Here is a 19,704-nt window from a genome sequence, read left to right as displayed (position 1 = left end):
AAAAAGTAGTTGGACATTTTAACCACTTAATAAATAGATTGCATTGAGTTTAATAAATAGATTTATTTTAATAAATAAATAATAAATCAAATAGATTTATTTTAATAAATAGATTGGGTTTAGTTTCACTTAAATACAAATACATTTTCAAAAAATGACTTTTTCTGATAAAGTTTTACAGAAACACAAAATATGTGAGGAGATGGCTCAGTGGGGAAAGCACTTGTGCAAGTGTGAGTTACTGGCGCTCAGATCCCTAGCACCTTGTAACTGCTGGATAGGTGTCAGACTACTTGTACCCCAAGCACAAGCAGGCAAGTCAGATGACCTTAATCTGTAAACTCTGGGTTCAAGCAAGAGACTCTGATTCAATGAATAAGGTGGAGAGCAACCAAGGGCACTGGATATCACCTGTGCCCTCCACACACACTTTTACACTGATGTGTGCCCTAACACAAGTGCACATACTTGTACACATACCATATACCCCCCAAAAAAGAAAAAAGAATCATCACATAAAATGACCTCATATATCTAAAAATTGGAAAGAACAACTATTAATATTTTGATGTATTTCTACATTCAATACATTTTAATGGTTTCATTTTAATTGACAACTAATGCAATATACAGTCTTTTAGAACATGTACATAAATTCACACATATGACAAAAAGCAAATAACCATTTTCCAATCCTAGATACTATCCAGAGAAAACCAACTGTACACATATTCCACAATTTTTTCCAAGATAGGGTTTCTCTATGTAGCCCTGGCTGTCCTGGAACTCACTCTGTAGACCAAGCCTGCCTCAAACTCAGAGATCCAACTGCGCCTCTGCCTCTGCCTCTGCCTCTGCCTCTGCCTCTGCCTCTGCCTCTGCCTCTGCCTCTGCCTCTGCCTCTGCCTCTGCCTCTGCCTCTGCCTCTGCCTCTGCCTCTGCCTCTGCCTCTGCCTCTGCCTCTGCCTCTGCCTCTGCCTCTGCCTCTGCCTCTGCCTCTGCCTCTGCCTCTGCCTCTGCCTCTGCCTCTGCCTCCTCTGCCTCCTCTGCCTCCTCTGCCTCCTCTGCCTCCTCTGCCTCCTCTGCCTCCTCTGCCTCCTCTGCCTCCTCTGCCTCCTCTGCCACTGCCTCTGCCTCTGCCTCTGCCACTGCCTCTGCCTCTGCCTCTGCCTCTGCCTCTGCCTCTGCCTCTGCCTCTGCCTCTGCCTCTGCCTCTGCCTCTGCCTCTGCCTCTGCCTCTCTGCCTCTCTGCCTCTCTGCCTCTCTGCCTCTGCCTCTGCCTCTGCCTCTGCCTCTGCCTCTGCCTCTTTGCCTCTGCCTCTGCCTCTGCCTCTGCCTCTGCCTCTGCCTCTGCCTCTGCCTCTGCCTCTGCCTCTGCCTCTGCCTCTGCCTCTGCCTCTGCCTCTGCCTCTGCCTCTGCCTCTGCCTCTGCCTCTGCCTCCCTAGGGTTGGGATTAAATGTGTATGCCACCACTGCCCAGCTAAGCATTTGGATTTTTAATCACAATATATTTACATACTTTGTTTGCTTCCCCACACTATGCATCTTTGAGAGTTTTCCATACCAGTGAATACCTTTTGCTTAGTGATTTAGATAACATGTATTGAATGCTGTATGTAAATATGCTTCCATAGATACTCAGAAACAGCATTACTTAGTGGTAAGTTCATATTTAAAATCTGCACAAATACTAACAAATTAGTCGTTTAAAAAGCTATGGTACCTATTGGTGCTGGAGAGATGGCTTGGTGGTTAAGAGAACATACTGTTCTTGCAGAGGACATGAGTTTATTTCTCAGCTCTCAAGTGGTAGCTCACTACCTCCACCTCTAGCTCTGAAGTCCTCTCCTGGTCTTTTCTGGAAGTTGCCTTTCTCTCTCTCTGTCTCTCTCTCTCTCTGTCTCTCTGTCTCTCTCTCTCTCTCTCACACACACACACACACACACACACACACACACACACACACACACCGCCCAATTTAAAATATAAACAACCCCTTAATAAAAGGCATCATTTAGTGTAGACAAAATATGAGCTAATATTCATTTCTTTTTACCCTTATTATTGTTGGGTGTTACCTTTTTAATTAAATGTTTGATGATACAGTGGGAAATCATGATTATTTTACTGTTATTTTAGCTTGCATTTCTCTGATTATTAGGGAAGTTGAACATCTTGGCATACACTTAATGTGGATTTTGCTTCTGTATGTGGTATTACCTGGACCATGTTGAGGAAGCTAAGAACTGTTAGGAAGAGACACGTGCATATCTTAAACCTGTCGATATGCTTTCATGTCACAGGTGAATGAGATGTCACAGAAACTTCTTTCCCATGTAGACAAGCAGTAGTCACAACAACATGTAGTGATCAGGTCAATCATTGCTCAAAGGTTTTAAAAACCATCTCTCTACATATTAAGATCCAATGCACACCTAGGTGTTATATGTTGCCATGCCAATACTAATTTTAATTGTAACACTGCCTTAGTTAATTGTGTTCACAGTAAGACTCTGTAATTTAGAACCAGGAAACCTATGGCATGCATAGATGAACATTTGTTCTCAAAGTGTTCATATTGGGCTCATATAGATGAGGCCTCTAAACCAGTTAATCCTACTTCACATGAGAGACACTCCTCTTCTTGCACAGCTATGAAGATACTCATTGTTAGACCAGCATATTTGCCAGACTACATTTCTCTAAAGAAAACAAGAAAGGTATGATGTCACAGGCTACATGCAACAATGCCTTTCTTGTTACACTTCTGCTAAATCCCCATAAACCAAAGTTAACCAAAGTCAGAAGGAAGCTTCCATCTTCTCTTTCTTCTTAAAAAAAAATTACTCCAGGAAAATTTTACAAATTCTTTGTTTCAGTCAAATTTTTGAATCAACATTCAGGCTTCTAAAGTCTGAGTGTTGGCTGAATTCATCTGGATTGTATTGATGAATTTAAATCTTTTGAATTTTTGCATCCAATTAGACACTTTTCAATGTTTTCACTTAATTTTTCTTTCATGTCCACTGGGAAAGCTTATTTTTTACTATAAAATTTTTCAAACAAACTTGAAAGCAAAAAGACTAGTACAGTAGAATCCATTTACATACCTTCCAGCCATACAACATGCCATACAGAGATCCATGTGTATCTGTGCATACACATAAAGTCATGTGGCACACAATTGCATATTTTCCAACTTGATATATAGTAGTAGTCCCATAGTGTTATAGCCTAGTGACATCATAACTGCTTTAGTTTGCATGAAAACACCTTATGATGTTCAGAAAATAATAAAGATAGCTAAAACATCTCTCAGAATATATCCCTGGTATTGTCTATTATATTACTATATAATAATGATAACAAAATCAACAAGAGTTCTTGGTTGCCCATTCCTTAACCAAATTTTACCAATCTAAAATTTGTTTTACATGGATTTTTTGTTGTTCAAGACAGTGTCTATAATTTTAACTTTTTGGCATGTCTTCAGCAATTATCTTCATTTATGTATTTGCTTTACCACAAACTCATTTATGAAACAGCATTGCCATATAGAACAGACCATATTCTTAGTCGTGAAATATGTGCTTGTAACCCCCTTGGCATTTTCTGCTAAGTAGTTACTTATATCTTAAGACGAGATAGAATTCAGTCTCAAACATTCTGAATGTTTCCTTGGTGGTATAAAAATACTTCCTAACCCATGCCAAGTGTGTATTCAGTCAATAGATATGGATGTTTAGATTAATCAATAGAATTTGATTTTATTGCACTCATACATCCATTACAAAGTTCTCCTTTGGGCTAATGATACCAGCTTACTCCTATAATTTCATTGGAAATTATAAATAGTCATATATAACTCTATAGTTCCTCCTCTATTAGTGTGTTAGTTTCTCAGTCTTTCCTGATTTCTCTGTGTTCAAATTAGTTAGCTGTTTCCTAGCACTTTATGAATATGGCCAGTGTACTTCAAAATCAATATTAATTCTAATATATCTGAAATCTACTCTTTTACAGTGATTTTTGTTTCTCCATCATTAGCTACCCCTCAGTCATAGCCCCAGTGATGTTGGATAATTTCTTTATTTCCTTTCAGGAAGAAGAATTTCAGCTTAGTCTCATGTTTCTTGATCCAATGCTGTAATAATTTTTTTCTTTTTTTTTAATAGCAATTCATTGTGCCTCTTGTCCTAGTTACAGTTCTATCACTGTGAGAAGACACCATGACCAAGACAGCTCTTATAAAAGAAAGCATTTAACTGGGGACTTGTTTATTGTCTTACAGGGTTGGTGTATGATTTTAATGGTGGGAAACAGACAGGCATGATGTTGGAACAGAAACTGAGAGGGTTTTCTTTTGTTTTTGTTTTTGTTTTTTGACAGGGTTTCTCTGTATAGCCTTGGCTGTCCTGGAACTCACTTTGTAGACCAGGCTGGCCTCATGATTCACAGGCAGCAGGCGCACTTACACACACTTACACACACACACACACACACACACACACACACACACACACAGAGAGAGAGAGAGGGAGAGAGAGAGAGAGAGAGAGAGAGAGAGAGAGAGAGAGAGGGAGAGAGAAGTCCACCCCCAGTTACACACCTCTCCAACAAGACCACACTTCCTAATCCTTCCCAAGCAGTTCCACTGTCTGGAAATCAAATATTCAAACATGAGCTTGTGGGGCCATTTCTTTCAAACCACCATACCTTTTCTCATATTTATCTTGTTCTTGAACGTTTTTGTCCAAGAACTTCTGTTCTTTTAGACGAGTGTTCTTTCTGCATTCCCCAATGATTTTCATTTGGTGTACATATATACATACATATTTTCTGTCTTTTCAAACAATATTTAGTAATAGCGGGAGTATATGGATCCATGTTTTCACACCTGACTGAACATATTTCACATTTGATTTGTTTCCACATCTAAGTCTTGATTTGTTACAGACATACTTCCTATTACCACTGAAGTTTCTTTCAAGTATATTTCAATGACCAAGTATTTCTTATATCCTAGGAAAGTTGGAGAACATTTCAGGATTTTTTTTATTTCTTCCAAATATTTTTTATTAGATATTTACTTTATTTACATTTCAAATGTTGTCCCCTTTCCTGGTTTCCCCTCCAAACACCCCCATATCCCCTCCCCCTTCTTCCTGCTCACCAACCTACCCACTCCTGCTTCCTGGCCCTGGCATTCCCCTACATTGGGGCATAGAGCCTTCACAGGTCCAAGAGCCTCTCCCCCATTGATGGCCAACTAGGCCATCCTCTGCTACATTTGCAGCTCTTCCAAATATTTTTGATGTACCTCTGAATTATTTTCACTGGATAGATAGAGCCAAGCTCTACACTGAAGCTAGGTCACTACCAATTAAATAGTTGCCTTAAAAAAATATCGTACAATTTTATCAGTAGATTGGCAGTATGACACATACTAGCTGATACTAGGTCTTTTAAGTTTAAATCCACTACCTTACATATATTTATTATAAATGTCACTTGCTATTTTACAGTTTTAGATTACTAATTAATAAATTATGCTTTCTGTATTTATCTTCCATTTGTAATTCCTCCTTTATGGACTGTCTCTCATTTTCTAATTTTGTTTTGAATATTTTGGAAAGTCTCTTTCAACTTACCAGAATTCTTTGCATAAAGGGAAATTTTTTGCCAGTACTTATAAATAAGTAACAATTACTTTTGGAAACATTTCTCTAATTTGTCACATTTTAAAGTTTATAGCATATAAAACACTAAAGTCTCAAATGTACTAGTAAATATAATTTATTTCCTTTATGTCTTTTTAAAAATATTACTTTGATTTAGATAAAGATGTATCAGGTAGAACTGAGAGCAATAGTGCACAGCTATAGAGCCAGTGCGATGCTAAAGGCAGGAGGATCAGCCAAGATGGAGACTGTATAATGAGAGAACAGTCATGGAGAGTGTGTGTGTGTGTGTGTGTTACACGAATCCATGAAAATGGGAAATAAGAGGCAAAGACTAGGAAGAAAGGCTACAAGAAATTGTTGGAGAATACGCGAAGGAGTTCCCAAGGCTTCAGTGAAAACTGCAGGAGAGGGTAGGATGAGGACCAAGCAGACCCTGCCAGACCCCACCATGCTTATGATTTCCCCACGATCCCATGAGTTGTCATGCAAACTCTGACTCTCCAAGACTAAGGGGTGTAGGAGAGAGGACTGATAGTTTTCTTAGGCCACCAAGGATGCTGATGTTGCTTGTCTTTCAGCCAGTCTTGGAGCAGTGATGGGGTGTGACTTTGGTTGCTATGAGAATCATTTGGGGGAAGCTACGAAACAAAGCAAACTCCTGATATCTGCATGTGATCCCACCCTAGTGTTCAGACTTGGTGGATGCAGAGTACAGCATGGGCATGTTAGCCAGTTTGCAATGCAGAAACAAAATGTCCAAGACAAATCCATATATTTTTTTAAAAAAGGTTTATTATTGGCATATGGTTTGTGATGTTTTAGTTCATGGTCACTTGGACTATTGCCTGCAGGCTGTGGTGAGGCAGAACATTGTGGCAAACGTGCATGGTGAAGAACCTGTCCACAGTATCTGGGAAATGAAAAAGAAAGAGGAAGAGACCAGGTTTGAAAACCCCATTCAAATTCAGTCTCTTAGTGACCTCACTTGCTTCCTCAAGTCCCTGATGTATAAATGCTCCACCATCCGTGATACTGACACAGCCCAGAGACTAAACCAGTAATGCATGAACCTTTGGAGCACCCACAAAATCTAAGTCTTAACATCAAATAAGGAACTTATTTATTTATTTATTCTTTGAGAATTTCATTGGCAAATCTCTCCAGGTGATTGTAATGTTCAGCCAGGGTTGAGTATTACTACCTAAGATAGAGATTAGAGATTCTTTAATGGATCAGAGAATGAAAAGGACACAACTTTAAAGACTAATTAATATACAGATGGGAGAAGAATAGAAAACTTCAATAAACCTTACCCTCAGTCAGAGCCAGGACTGGCCTTGTTTCAGTTAATGCAAATTTACCTGAGTATTGTCTACACCTGTATGATCCTGTCAGTGTGGAAGATGCTTTCCTAAGCCTAGGAATATGTACCGGACAGATGGCTAAGTAGGTGGGAGCGAGGCCTTAAGATTAGAACCACCAAAAGGACCTTGCAATGGTTGAAGCTAATTGAGCAGGCTTGCTGGGCTCACACACCTAGCAATGCATCCACAAGGACTTTTCATTAAGAGATAACCGACAGCCTGCCTCCTCCTTCAAACCAGTAGACCACAGGGAGGGATAGCAAATGATGCTTGCACACACCCCAACATGTCCCAGATTTATTTCAAACATCCTTTTCAGTTGAGCTACTTTTCAGCAGGTTGGAAATTTGCCTGAGCACCACGGAATCTGATTGTGAGTCCACGGAGCACCACATCATAGAATGTTTAATGAGACATGTCAATTTAATTGTGCTTCAAGACATCCAGAGCCAGAGTTTGTCAGCATTTTGCAGACAAATGTCCTCATTTACAGACTGATCTTTGGTACTGATTATGTTCACTGTGGCTAAAAATATTGGGGAATGAGCTATGCTTTGAGAAAGAAAACACTTATCTTTTCTCTGGGTAGATTGACTCTCAGCCTAGTAACAGCGTGAACTTGCAGGGGTTTGGAATCCGAGTGGTTAGTTAAAGGTCACTGTATTCCCATCCTGATGCAGAGGACGCTGTGTATCTGGATGATGAGAAGGAAAGAGAAGAGTACGTCCTGAATGACATTGGAGTGATATTTTATGGGGACTTCAAAGACATCAAGAGCAGAAGCTGGAGCTATGGCCAGGTGAGCCACTTAAAATTCATCACTGTCAAGGACAGTTTTCCCTAATATTTTTTGTCACATTTATTACTGCCGGGTGCCATGCATCGATATTAGAAAAGCATAATTTCCTGCTTTTCAGGATCTGAGACTCCAAGACAGAGTGCATGGAAGTGGGAACTCAGAGAGACAACTGCATAATTTATCAGCTGGAGCCACCAATCTTCCTCTTATTACAAATGTCCCAGAGATCGGAGACAACGGATAGCACGGCAGTGCCTGAGTTATACTGTGGCAACTTAGAAACCATGAAGTCTCATTACTCAACCTGAAATGGGCTGAAAGTTTTTTTTTTTTTTTTTTTTTTTTTGCTTATAGAGATATTTTAATGAAAAGAATATAGCAGAGTGCACCAAATTTAAAGGAATACTTTCAAAACAAAAAAGTATTAGGGGCCAATGATATGGCTCAGTGAGTAAAGAAACTCATCACCAAACTAACAGCCTGAGTTCGGTACAGGACCCCACAAGGTAGAACGAGAGATCTGACACCCCCAAAATGTCCCTAGACCTCACATGGACACCACAGTACATGTGCTGCTCCCCCTTTCTCTCTGACACACACACACCACTAAATAAGCAAAAATGTAATGAAAGACATTTTAATATTTTTGTTTTGCATTTTGGAAGATTTTATAAGGATAGAATAATAACAAAGGAATAAAAATAATTACAAGGGATACGTGTAAGCACTTCTTTCCATGTTATCTTGTTCCCCTTTATACTGGCTCTATTAGAGAGTCATTTAACACTTCTTTAAATAGTAGTAAAGGTGTTTTTTTTAAACAGTTTTTATTACGTATTTTCTTCATTTACATCTCAGATGCTATCCTGAAAGTCCCCTATACACTCCCCCCACCCTGCTCCCCAGCCCACCCACTCCCGCTTCCTGGACCTGGCATTCCCCTGTACTGGGGCATATAATCTTTGCAAGACCAAGGGCCTCTCCTCCCAATGATGGCCGACTGGGCCATGAAAGGCATTTTAAATAGAGAAGATCAATGTATATATTTTAAAGTGTGAGTGAGTCTATTGACAATAGTTGTTAAGGAAAAAATATTCCAAGGATGCCTTACCTAGATTTTTTTTTCCAGAAAATATCCAGAAGTGTTCCTGTCGGTTGCAATCTCAAATTACTATGTAGGGACAAAAGCAGATAACAGTAATTCCTTAAGATATTATAATTTTAACTATTCAACTTGCTATTTCTGACTCTGGTTTAAGTGACATTTCCACAGATACATAAATGTCCTGTGATCTGGACATATTAGTTGGTTATCAACAGGAAAGGGATGAGCGTTTTATCCTTCAGGGGTGTCTGGAAGAAATGCCTGGAACTGAGCATTGTTGCTCTGACTTCCCAGGGAGAGATTTCTTGGTATCTGATTACAGTAGGTCACATAATATTGCCTTGGCAACTGAAGCTCATATGGAATCTCCCTGTCTCCCTCTCGCAGTATAACTGTCAATCCCATCAGGAACTTTTATCACCATGCACAGTTTAGGGACTAGCTTCACCCTGGCCCCTAAGAATTACATTCTGTATTTGGGCTTGCCCATCTGCATCTCTGATGTCCTGTGAAAATATAGTCTATGGGACTTGATTTGTTTTTTTAATTCATGTCTGACCCTCTAGTCACCATCCTACCTCTTTCTAAGTGACATGCCACCTTTATTATCGATTGTTGGTTACCCTTGCCTCAAGTCCCCATGACCTAGCCTTTAGGTGCTGCCTTTGTTTTCTGTTGCTATAAAAGAAAAACTAAGGCTGGATTCTTGATCAAAGAAAGGGGTTTATGTACCTCATTGTTTTGGAAGCTTAAAGTCCCAGATTGGGCAGTTGGATCTGGTCAACCTTTGCAAAGATCCCCTTAATGTCATTACAACTTAATCAAGAAAGAAAGGAGGAACTAACCATGCACATAACAGGCCAAGCATATAGGCTAGCCTTGTTGTATAACAACAGCTCTGGAGAGAAGCAATTCACTTCTGGAGACTGCATTCTTCCCTTCTCAAGGCAAGTCAGTGCTCCTGTGACTTCAGTAGCTCGCACCAGCCACTCCTAAAGGGTCTATCAACTCAGTGTCACTCTTCTGAAGACCCGAATCATTCCCAAACTACACCAGGTGTGAGGCCATTTGTGATCCTAATGTGATGCTGTCTAGGTAGCTAGTAAAGGGGAAAGTCATCAAAAAGGAATCAAGAAAAATTAGAATGGCATCCCAGCACAGTCAGGTTAGACTTGGCAAGCGTGACTTTGAGTAAGGAAAAAAAAAAAAAGACTCTGTGTCATTATTCAACAAGGCCATCACCTTAGATCATTCTGACAAAATAACACAACAAGCTCCTTGTTTGCTGAGATGCAGGGAAACAATAATTTCTCTGATGGTGCCATTAATGCTGTGGTTACTGGCTAACCCAATTGAGATAGGCTGTTAGGTGAGACCCAAAAATAATGTGTTATGTATATATCCATGAACATAATTATTTGCGTGCCTAAATTACATATTATTTTGTATATCCCAGCTCTCTAGGATACACCATATTCAGTACTCTAGCTAGATTTAATAAGCAATTACATAGTAATTAGCCATTAAGATTGTAGTTTCTGTCATAATACTTGGGTGGATAATGTTCCAATGTTTCTATATTGAAAGGAATCTTCTACTATATTTGTAGTATAGTGGAGCTAAAATGTCCTCATCTGTCTTTTTTTTTTTTAATTTGGCTTTTATTCTCTTTTAAGACAATTCTAGAAGCACCTGTGAGGAGTGATCCTTTCCAAGAAAATTGAACTAGCTCCCAGCCCCATTCCCACCCCCCACCCCCCCGCACTCTACCACATACTAAAATGCTTCTCTAAAATGCCCTCCCAGGCTCTAGAAATCACCTTGTCTCAAAGCAGGGTATCAAGAACTTTCACTACATGAGGTCTTTTCCTGTTTCACGTACAAGAAAATGAGCTGGAGTGCCTTCCAGTGGCACACCTGACAGTCATTTACAGTCTTTTATTTTTTAAATTGAGAATAGATTTTTCTTCACATGATATATTCTGATTGTGGCTTCCTCTCCCCCAACCCTTCCCAGATCCTCCCCTCCTCCTCACCCAACCAAATCCACATTCCTTCTTACAGTCTCTCATTAGGAAACAGACAGCCATCTTAAACAAAAGAAATAATAATAATAAGAGAAAATAGAAACTTGAGTTGCTTTTGAGCCCTAAGACTTCCAAGTGACTCTGAAAAATCACTGTGTTCTGGGCAATGCATCCATCTGTTGGAAGGATTTTTTTTTTAAGATTTATTTATTTTATGTATGTGAGTACACTGTAGCTGTCTTCAGACACACCAGAAGAGGGCATTGGATCCCATTACAGATGGTTGTGAGCCACCATGTGGTTACTGGGAATTGAACTCAGTACCAATGGAAGAGCAGTCAGTGCTCTTAACCGCTGAGCTATCTCTCCAGCACTGTTGCAAGGATCTTAATGAACTTGTAGAGTGTTCTAAAGACTCTTGAGTCAGTGTGTGGTTTTTGAGTACATTGGCTCTCTATTGGTTCTGTTCAGATTTCTGGCTTCCTTTATGTTTCTCCTTTACTGAAAAGTTAAGAAAAAAAAGAAAAGGATGCATTCTTTCCTTCTCTTCAATAGTTCATGCTAAAAGTTACAGGTGGTCCCTCCACATTTCTAAGCAGTAGGCTGTGGTGACATCTTATTTTTGGACTCAGCTCATCTTGTTTTGTTAAGTGGAGATTAAATAGTCTCTCATTGTTATCTCCCAAACAGTTCGAAGACGGCATCCTGGATACTTGCTTGTATGTGATGGACAAAGCTGAGATGGACCTTTCTGGCAGAGGCAACCCCATCAAAGTCAGCCGAGTTGGATCAGCAATGGTAAGAGGCAGTGCTGATGACTAAATCTAGTGTGGGAGCCATTGGTGTCAGAATAGAAGTTAGTTCACAGAAAGATGTGTTAGGTTTGAGTTCAGGGTGCCTGGTTGGCCTTGAATTCTTTCTTTCCCATATGCTACAAAATGAAAATTTTCACTCAAAGCTATATGTGGCTCTGCTTCACAGAAGATAATGGATATCATTAAACAACTAAATATGCAATCTTTTTATCATGTTGTATATATTTATTTTATGTGTGTGTGTATGTGTGATCTCACACATGTGTATGACCTCAGAGGATAACCTGTGGGGGATCAGTTCTCCTTGACCATCGTATGTGACCAGGGGATTGAACTCAGATTGTCTGGCTTTGTGTCAGGTGCCTTTACCCACTGAGCCATCTTGACAACCCCTGAGCATCTAAGAATCTCTTGTCTGGAGATTAAGAAATGATCACAACAAAAATGTTAATGACTGTAATCAGATGACCAACCAGTCAAACACAGGATACAGATTGCTACCTCAGACATGACTTTTCTCCATGTTTACGCTTGTGGAAACATTAAGGAAATAAATGGCTAAGGCTGGAGAGTTGATTCAATATAGAGTGTATATACCAAGTTCAATTCCCAACACTACATCAGGAAGCCTACAAGTGACTGTAACCTGAGCTCCAGGGGATCTGATGCCCTCTGCCAGCCCCCAAGAGCATCTGTACTCATGTGTACAGCACCCCAAAACATGTATACAAATAACAAAAATGAATCTGGTATGAAGAAATAAACACTCAGTAAAACCCTAGTTTCTTTGCAACGGGACCACACTGCAGAACCTTACCTCTTATGATGTGGATGTTGGTTTCTCCCTGGAAATATTGTAAGATAAGTGAGCGGCTAGTCGTCACTTCCATCACTTACACAAGCAAGAAAACAGGATGGTGAGAGCTTGTCAGTGATAAAGCTTTTGCCAGAACCTAGGTCCACCGACTCCACCTGTGAATGCATTCTCCCTTTCGCATGACTCACTGTAGGGGACCCCAAGACATCTGCAAGAATGCAGGGATCAGGTTAGGAAGTTAACTAAAGGACTACCTGGTCCTAAGCTGTACTGTATCCCTCGCACTCAGACAATCATTGGTACATAATGAGCATCAAGTCTGGTCCAGGTGCACAGTATTACTCAGTTATGGTAGGCCACATTTATCTCATAGGAAGATTGAATGGAGAACATCGTTATATTGCCAATGCCTTTACATCTTCTAAAAAAAAAATTCTCCCTGGAAGAATTTTATCTTCAATTTTGTTTTGTGAATCTTTTGAGTCAAACAAAATCAGTTTTGTTGACACATAATTACATGGCCAGGAAAGATATAGTATGTATATTCTGACTAGGTGCTAAAAATAGAGACTCTGACTTTATTAAGAACTGAGTTACATGGAAATTTAAGATGTGCTGGGTCTTACAACATGAAAGCAAAACCTAACATCTAAGGACAGCTTGGGGCTGGAGGCACAGCTTAGCGGTAAAAGCTTAGAGGGTCTCCTTAACATGTATGAAGCCCTGGGGAAGGAGCATTCAACCTCTGACCCCCAAATAATAAACATGTGTATTTAGATGCATAAAATAAAAAAGTTTTGTTTTCTCATGTTATTTGCATGGTGTGATGAAAAGATAATTTAGTCCTAAAGCCTTTGGCAATATCTGGAGGTCATCTTTGTACAACACATACCAGATCAGTTTTCTACATGGAAAAGAAGCCACCCTTCTTTTTTTTCTTAATTTTTAATTCTTTTTAGTTCCCCTTAGAAGCAACCATGACATGTTGCAGTGAAGAGAAGCAAGAAGAAGGAGTGATAAGATATGAACTGTCTCCCTCTTATTCATTCTAAAATAACACAGTCTTCAACCTGGCCTTACACACTCACTGTGCATACTTCCACCAAATGCAGAAATCACAAGCCAATCCAAAGCAGCACAGAGGAAAGCAAAAGGAGACAATCTAACCCACACTGTCTGTGGCTGCCTCTGACCAGGCATAACACCAATTTAAATTGCCTCAAAATGGCATTAGCTCTAAAGAGCCTCTCTCTCTAAAGTTCTAATTTGGAAAATGATCATCACGGTTACACAGCCTGGTACCAGGGAGATAAAATCTGCATAGAGAATAATGTGGTTGAGGTTTGGTTTGTTTTCTGGAAGGGATGACCTTGGGTGTTAAAGGAGATAGGTACTGCTCTGAGCAATTTGAAGTGGTAGCTCCACTTCCCCTTAGTTCCCCATGCCACTCTTCACAGTATAGAAAGTTCGATAGTTGAGAAAACCTCTTCACCCCTGTTATCCCCTTTAATCCTCAAAATAGCTTTTGTGAGTCTTTCCAAAATCTGTTCAGCTGTAGTGATTTATAAAGCTAAAACAAGGAGCCTCCAGAACTGGCTAAGATGGTGATGCATAGAAAAACAATTTTCTGATCATATAGACAGACCCTACATGATCACTGGAAACACACAGTGGGATTTCAGCATAAAGTTAAGTAAAGAACAAAGGTATATGTAAAGGGAGCAGATCTTCTTATTTCCCAGTTAAAGATTTTTCTTAAGATATGAAAAGATGCATTTGGAAGCTACAACAAGGACATATTTGAAGCTGGACGAATCCAGCCAAAATCAGACTTCACAGTTAGATGGCCATGTTGTTCTCCTGAGCTGGCCCCCAACCTCTGATAGCTTCGTGTCCATTTCCAATGCATCTCATCCCTGCCACTGAACAGATGCGCTAGAACAGAGGTGCATGAGATGGGTAAACATTTCAGGAGGGCCACACAGACTGTGCATGGATTCCAGAAGATGCATATGATCTGCAAACCCTTCCAGAGGACCACAGATTCTATGCATAGATTCCAGGGGATGCATATGGCCTGCAAACTCTTCCAGAGGACCACACAAACTATATATGAATTCCATTTCATACACAATGGAGTCACTGCACGCAGAAGCTTCCTGATGCAGCTGCTCCTGGAAACCATGAGGAGAAGCAGCCTAGCTCTGGCTGGACACTTGAAGAAAGTAAAACAGGCATCAATATAGCACAGGAGTGCATGACTGGAGCCCCAAAGACAAACTGGCTTTCTGTGGTCATGGCACATAGATTGGCAAGGAGATGGCAGGAAAATGGCTATGTATGAGGCTATAGGAACACAGAAGTGATAACAAGCTTTCAAATGATAAGATAAATAATGAGTTTGGCTTTTCAGACAACTTTCTGATGAAAATCTTTGTGGTACAGTCTATCCACCCTCAGATGGCTGCTGTACTGATAGTGTGTGCAATATATTGCCCAACAGCATCCCTGAGCCTCTATTCAAAAATTCCATGAACACACCATAATATGCCAGCTGAAACATTGAAGAATGTCTCCAGATATGGCCAAATGTTCCTTGGTGTATAAATCCCCCTAACAAAGATGGAGTCTGTGCTCAGTTTTCCTACCTATAAAATGGAGGTAACACCTTCTTCTTGCCTGCATAATAGGCTTCGTTCAATTCTGTTTTCCATGCTTTGCTGAAGAGACCAGGGAAATTGTTTTGCATAGGAGGGCCTGTAGCTGTATCAGGAGACAGAGTCCTGGCTCTGGTTCTGCCGTTAGCCATGTGAATCAGGGAAGAGCACTTAATTCCAGGACATACTTCTCTTCCTTTTTCAAATGAAGCTTTCTCTCTTTAGCCAAACACCTGAAATTCCCATGTGCCTTAGTAAGGGCTTTATTTCTGTGAAGAGACACCATGACGATGACAACTCTTACAAAGGAAAACATTTAATAGGGGCTGGCTTACAGTTTCAGAGATTCAGTCCATTATCATCATGGCAGGAAACATGGCAGCATCCAGGCAGACATTGCACTGGACAGTTCAGAGTTTACACCTTGACCTGAAAGCAGCTGGGAGAAGACTATCTTCCACCCTGGGTGGAGCTTAAGCATAGGACTTGACACCCACTTTCATAGTGACTCACTTTCTCCAATGGCCACACCTACTTCAACAAGGCCACACCTCCTAATAGTGTCACTTCCCATGGGCCAAGCATATTCAAATGACCAAACAAACACTGTTAGCAAGATCTATTTTGTTCTTCTAATGAACATTTTCTTATTTTTTTTTATATATTCAGTATCTGCTCCTGTTATTTTTATTTGCTATTGCTTCCCTTTGATGAGAACACAGGGAGAATTGATAAGTATCTGGAAGTCAAGAGACACTGGTCTTTCCCAAAGGAAAGAACAACCTAAACTCCTATAATCTTGCTGACTGAGCCTGAAATGTTATGGTCACACATGGATGAAGTTTAATTTAAAATCACCTAAGTAATGAATGCTACGTTTTACTAAGTTATATTGTAGATTCTTTTAAGAGAGAAAAGAGGGAAAACAGGAAATTAGACAAAGAATTTGTTCCAAGTTACACTTCCTCCCTTTCAAAGCCATTGTTGTCCTTGTTTCTGGTATGACAGTGCCCTCCAAGAGACTTGATGGGAAGATTGGGGAAAAGTTAAGGATGAGCTGGACCATATGAAAAGATAGCTCACTCACCTGGCATTCAGTTGCAGCTCTATGTTTCAATGAAGCATCTGGATACAGGCTCTGAGACCCCAAGGACATAGGCTCTAAGACCCCAGAGGACATGGATTCTAAAACCCCAAAGGTCTCTGAGACCCTAACAATAAAAACATTTGTGCTGTGATGGGTTGTGGAAAGAACAGAGCAGTCCTGGAATGAGGAGACCATTGTGACAATAGCTTGTCCTTACTGCTGGTGTTTGCCTGTCAAGCCAGCTTCTAATCCATGACTGATTGGCTCTGGCACCTTCCCCAGGGGATGCAGCTACTGCTGCTGCAGTGGCCTCTCTTACTGCAAATACCTGTCTGCTTAGTCATCATTCAAGTCCTAAATGCCCTGCCTACACACACATCATCTTTGTTTATAGAAAATCTACATCAAAATCATCTCACAGGGTCTAGAAGACTCTCCAGGGGTCTTTGAGATGAGACAGCAGAAGCCTTTGGAAGTGATGTCATTCATTCAAGGTCATGTGGGAAATAAGTAGCTGAGCTGGAACCAGGCACTGTCCTTTCTCTCAAAACATATTGCTTCAGAGCATCTCTGCCAGCATATTATTGCCAACAGCACAATTACTGTATCAAATTGTGTGGCTGTCACCTAGAAAAGAACAAATCCCTAAGAATAAATGGATTTCAAGAAAGGAGATAAGTGAAGAAAGGCATGAGTTAGAACATCTGAATATGGGGACAATGGGAAAGAGGTCCCCAAGAGAATTAGATGCCAAATGTGCTGTGGTACTAGAGACACAATAGCAATGATGACAGCAATAGTGTTGGTAATATGTGGCAGTGATAGTGGTTACAGTGGTAGTGACAGTGATTATGGTGTTAGTGATGGTGGTGATGGTAATAGTGATGACCATGATGAGTCAAGGGTGGTATTGGTCGTGATGCGGTGACGGTCATGGAAATAGTGACAGTGAGGGTGAGTGTGCTTAGGGTAACAGTAGTGGTAACCATGGTGGTGATGTTGATATTTATGGTGACATTATAGTGATAGACCTTAAGGTAATAGCAACAATAATGTTGAGGATGATTGTGCAGAGGATGGGAATAGTGGTGATGGTAGTGGTGGTGGCAATGATGTAATGGTGGCAATGATATCATGGTGGTGACAATGGTGATGTGGTAGTAGTAGTGCTTATAGAAACGGGGATGGTTGGTAAGGGGATGTAAGGTGAGGATGAGGGTAGTAGTGGTGCAGATGTGTTAATGGTAGTGACCGTGGCAATAGTGATGGTGATAATGAGGGTCATTGTGGGGACAGTAGGAATGGTGGTGGGAATGGTGGTAATAGTGACAGTAATGTAGTGATGCTACTGATACTGGTAAATCTCAACTCATTTATTCAGCAAGTATCTGGTCATTGAGTATGGTGGTAAACCAAACAGAGTTCTTGCCCTCACAGAGCTTATAATGTCATGAAAAAGACTGACATAGAAATAGAAAGTCCGATGCAACACAGAAAATTTTCTGATGGAAATAAGCATAGGATCATATGGGAGCAACAACAGCAAGAACAACAAAACCTCTTCAGTTTAACTGCACACTTATCTGGGCCTATGCAGAGTATCGAGCTATTGGATCAAAGGATAATGGGAGTAGTTGACAAGTAGCCCTGCTGTTATTCACAGAAAGTCTTTATCCACAGTGAGTCTTCTATGCAGATTACTGGGTACAAAGTGCACTGGAGGGAAATATAGGTGGAGAGGGGCACTGAAATATATTCCTCTGGGGCCACTTGTTTTACAAGTCAGACAACATTAGGTTGCCCAACTAATAGTTGTCCCATGATGTCTCAACATTTATAGCCCCTTGATCCCAGGACCCTATATTTTGATTCAATTATGTTTTTTTAAGCTAAATTGATGAGCGATTTGAGAAGATAAAAAAAGAGATAAATATCAGCAAAGTTACATATTTTGAATTCCAGGGCTTCACACCTCCATCAGTCCAGACGGCCCAGCCTCCCTTGAGGTGTGCACATTTATTTTTAACCATGGTCTTTTGCTAATATCGAGCTACGATGCCATCATTAATCCCCATTAATGCCTTGCTCTGACTATGCCTTTAGGGAATTAACTCAAGATTGAACTTTTTCCACCAATCGATGGTCTGTGCAGTCTTTAGTGCCATTTAAAAAAAAAGTTGGAACTACAGCTAGTAAATCAAAGTGACCATGCTGCAGGCAGGCCTCGGGTTCCTCGGACCTTTGAGACAACAGCGTTGCAGCTACTGATCCTCAAGTCCCCTGCCATTGTCAAGATCAACTGAAAATAAAGACTTTCTCACCTAGCCCATCTTTCTCCTCCTTTACTCTTCAATTCATAGAATATTTTTCCATCTGTGATAAAGACACAGTTACATCATCACTACTTGGTCATGTTGCCAAGCAACTCCACAGGGGATGGTGTTTTGTTTTGTGTTTTCCTTTCTTTCTTTCTTTCTTTCTTTCTTTCTTTCTTTCTTTCTTTTGGTTGGTTCCTTGCCTGTCTTGAATGATGATGTGATGTTGAGGAAACGTTTTACATTTTTATGCAATAAACCTCAATTACAAATATCCAGGTTACATTTTAAGATTTGCTCAATGTAGGGATCCCACACCTGCCCATTCCAAATAAGCCTGGAAGTCAGAAATTGATGCACAAAATCTATTCTCTGGCCATACAATCAGCCATGATATAGCCCCTAATATTTTGAGATTTGAAATGTGAATTTCTAAGTTTGAAATTTTAGATTGGTACAAGGAAAGACCCAAATTTCTCTTTGGTCTGTAAAGCATACAAAAGCCCCTGTCTTAGACTACAGAGACTGTGGTCATTGCCCTCCACCTTCTACCACCAAAGAGCTTTTGTACAGCTCTTCCTCTATTCCTTATTTCTTAAACATGCACTTACTAAAAAGCATGATAAGGTAAAAGTGGCTATTTCCCCCATTCTTGTACCTCATTTGTATAGTTTCTGGTCAGTATTCCCTATGGTGATAGAGGAAATTATTAGCAGACTGTCTGTGCATGAGCAGGGATGTGAGTCCTTACCATCTCGGGGGGGGCGGGGGCAGGGGGGGGATAAAGCTTCCATTGGTATGTTGTAAGAATCATGTCTCCACCATTCACTATTTATTTGCAAATTCCCAGTCTCTTGGCCATTGCTAGATAAAGGGTCCTGGAAGATGAGACCCTGTTCAGAGTACTCTGCCTTCAAAGCTATCAGCTTTTATCTCCATTGCTGTAATCTACGTCCATGGTTCACGCACACACATCAGAAAAGGCATTCTTCATTTGGAAATGGCTGGAAATTGCAAGCTCACTGGTAGTTTC

General features: G+C 40.4%; 1 protein-coding gene and 1 long non-coding RNA gene across 6 annotated transcripts in view; one reads left to right on the top strand and one right to left on the bottom strand.

Moving 5' to 3' along the window:
* F13a1 (coagulation factor XIII, A1 subunit) overlaps positions 1-19,704 on the top strand; it is a 183,067-nt gene that overhangs the window by 70,449 nt on the left and 92,914 nt on the right. For both annotated transcript variants that reach the window (NM_001166391.1, NM_028784.3), the window contains 2 exon segments: positions 7,730-7,848; positions 11,671-11,778. In NM_001166391.1, coding sequence (NP_001159863.1) covers positions 7,730-7,848; positions 11,671-11,778 — 227 coding nt within the window.
* The window catches only part of Gm30489, a 146,979-nt gene continuing 136,102 nt past the window's right edge, over positions 8,828-19,704 (bottom strand). For 2 of the 4 annotated variants that reach the window (XR_001780898.2, XR_382194.3), the window contains 2 exons: positions 12,613-12,820; positions 8,828-9,019 (listed from right to left, as the gene is read on the bottom strand). This is a non-coding gene — a long non-coding RNA (predicted gene, 30489). Of the gene's footprint in view, positions 9,020-12,612; positions 12,821-16,356; positions 16,984-19,704 lie in introns of all 4 variants that reach the window. The other 2 variants (XR_873243.2, XR_873245.2) reach the window with 2 other exon arrangements.

This window comes from Mus musculus, chromosome 13, assembly GCF_000001635.26.
Source record: "Mus musculus strain C57BL/6J chromosome 13, GRCm38.p6 C57BL/6J".
Lineage (NCBI taxonomy): Eukaryota > Metazoa > Chordata > Mammalia > Rodentia > Muridae > Mus > Mus musculus.
Note: the sequence above shows the minus strand (reverse complement) of the source record. Positions and strands in the feature narration are given on the sequence as shown.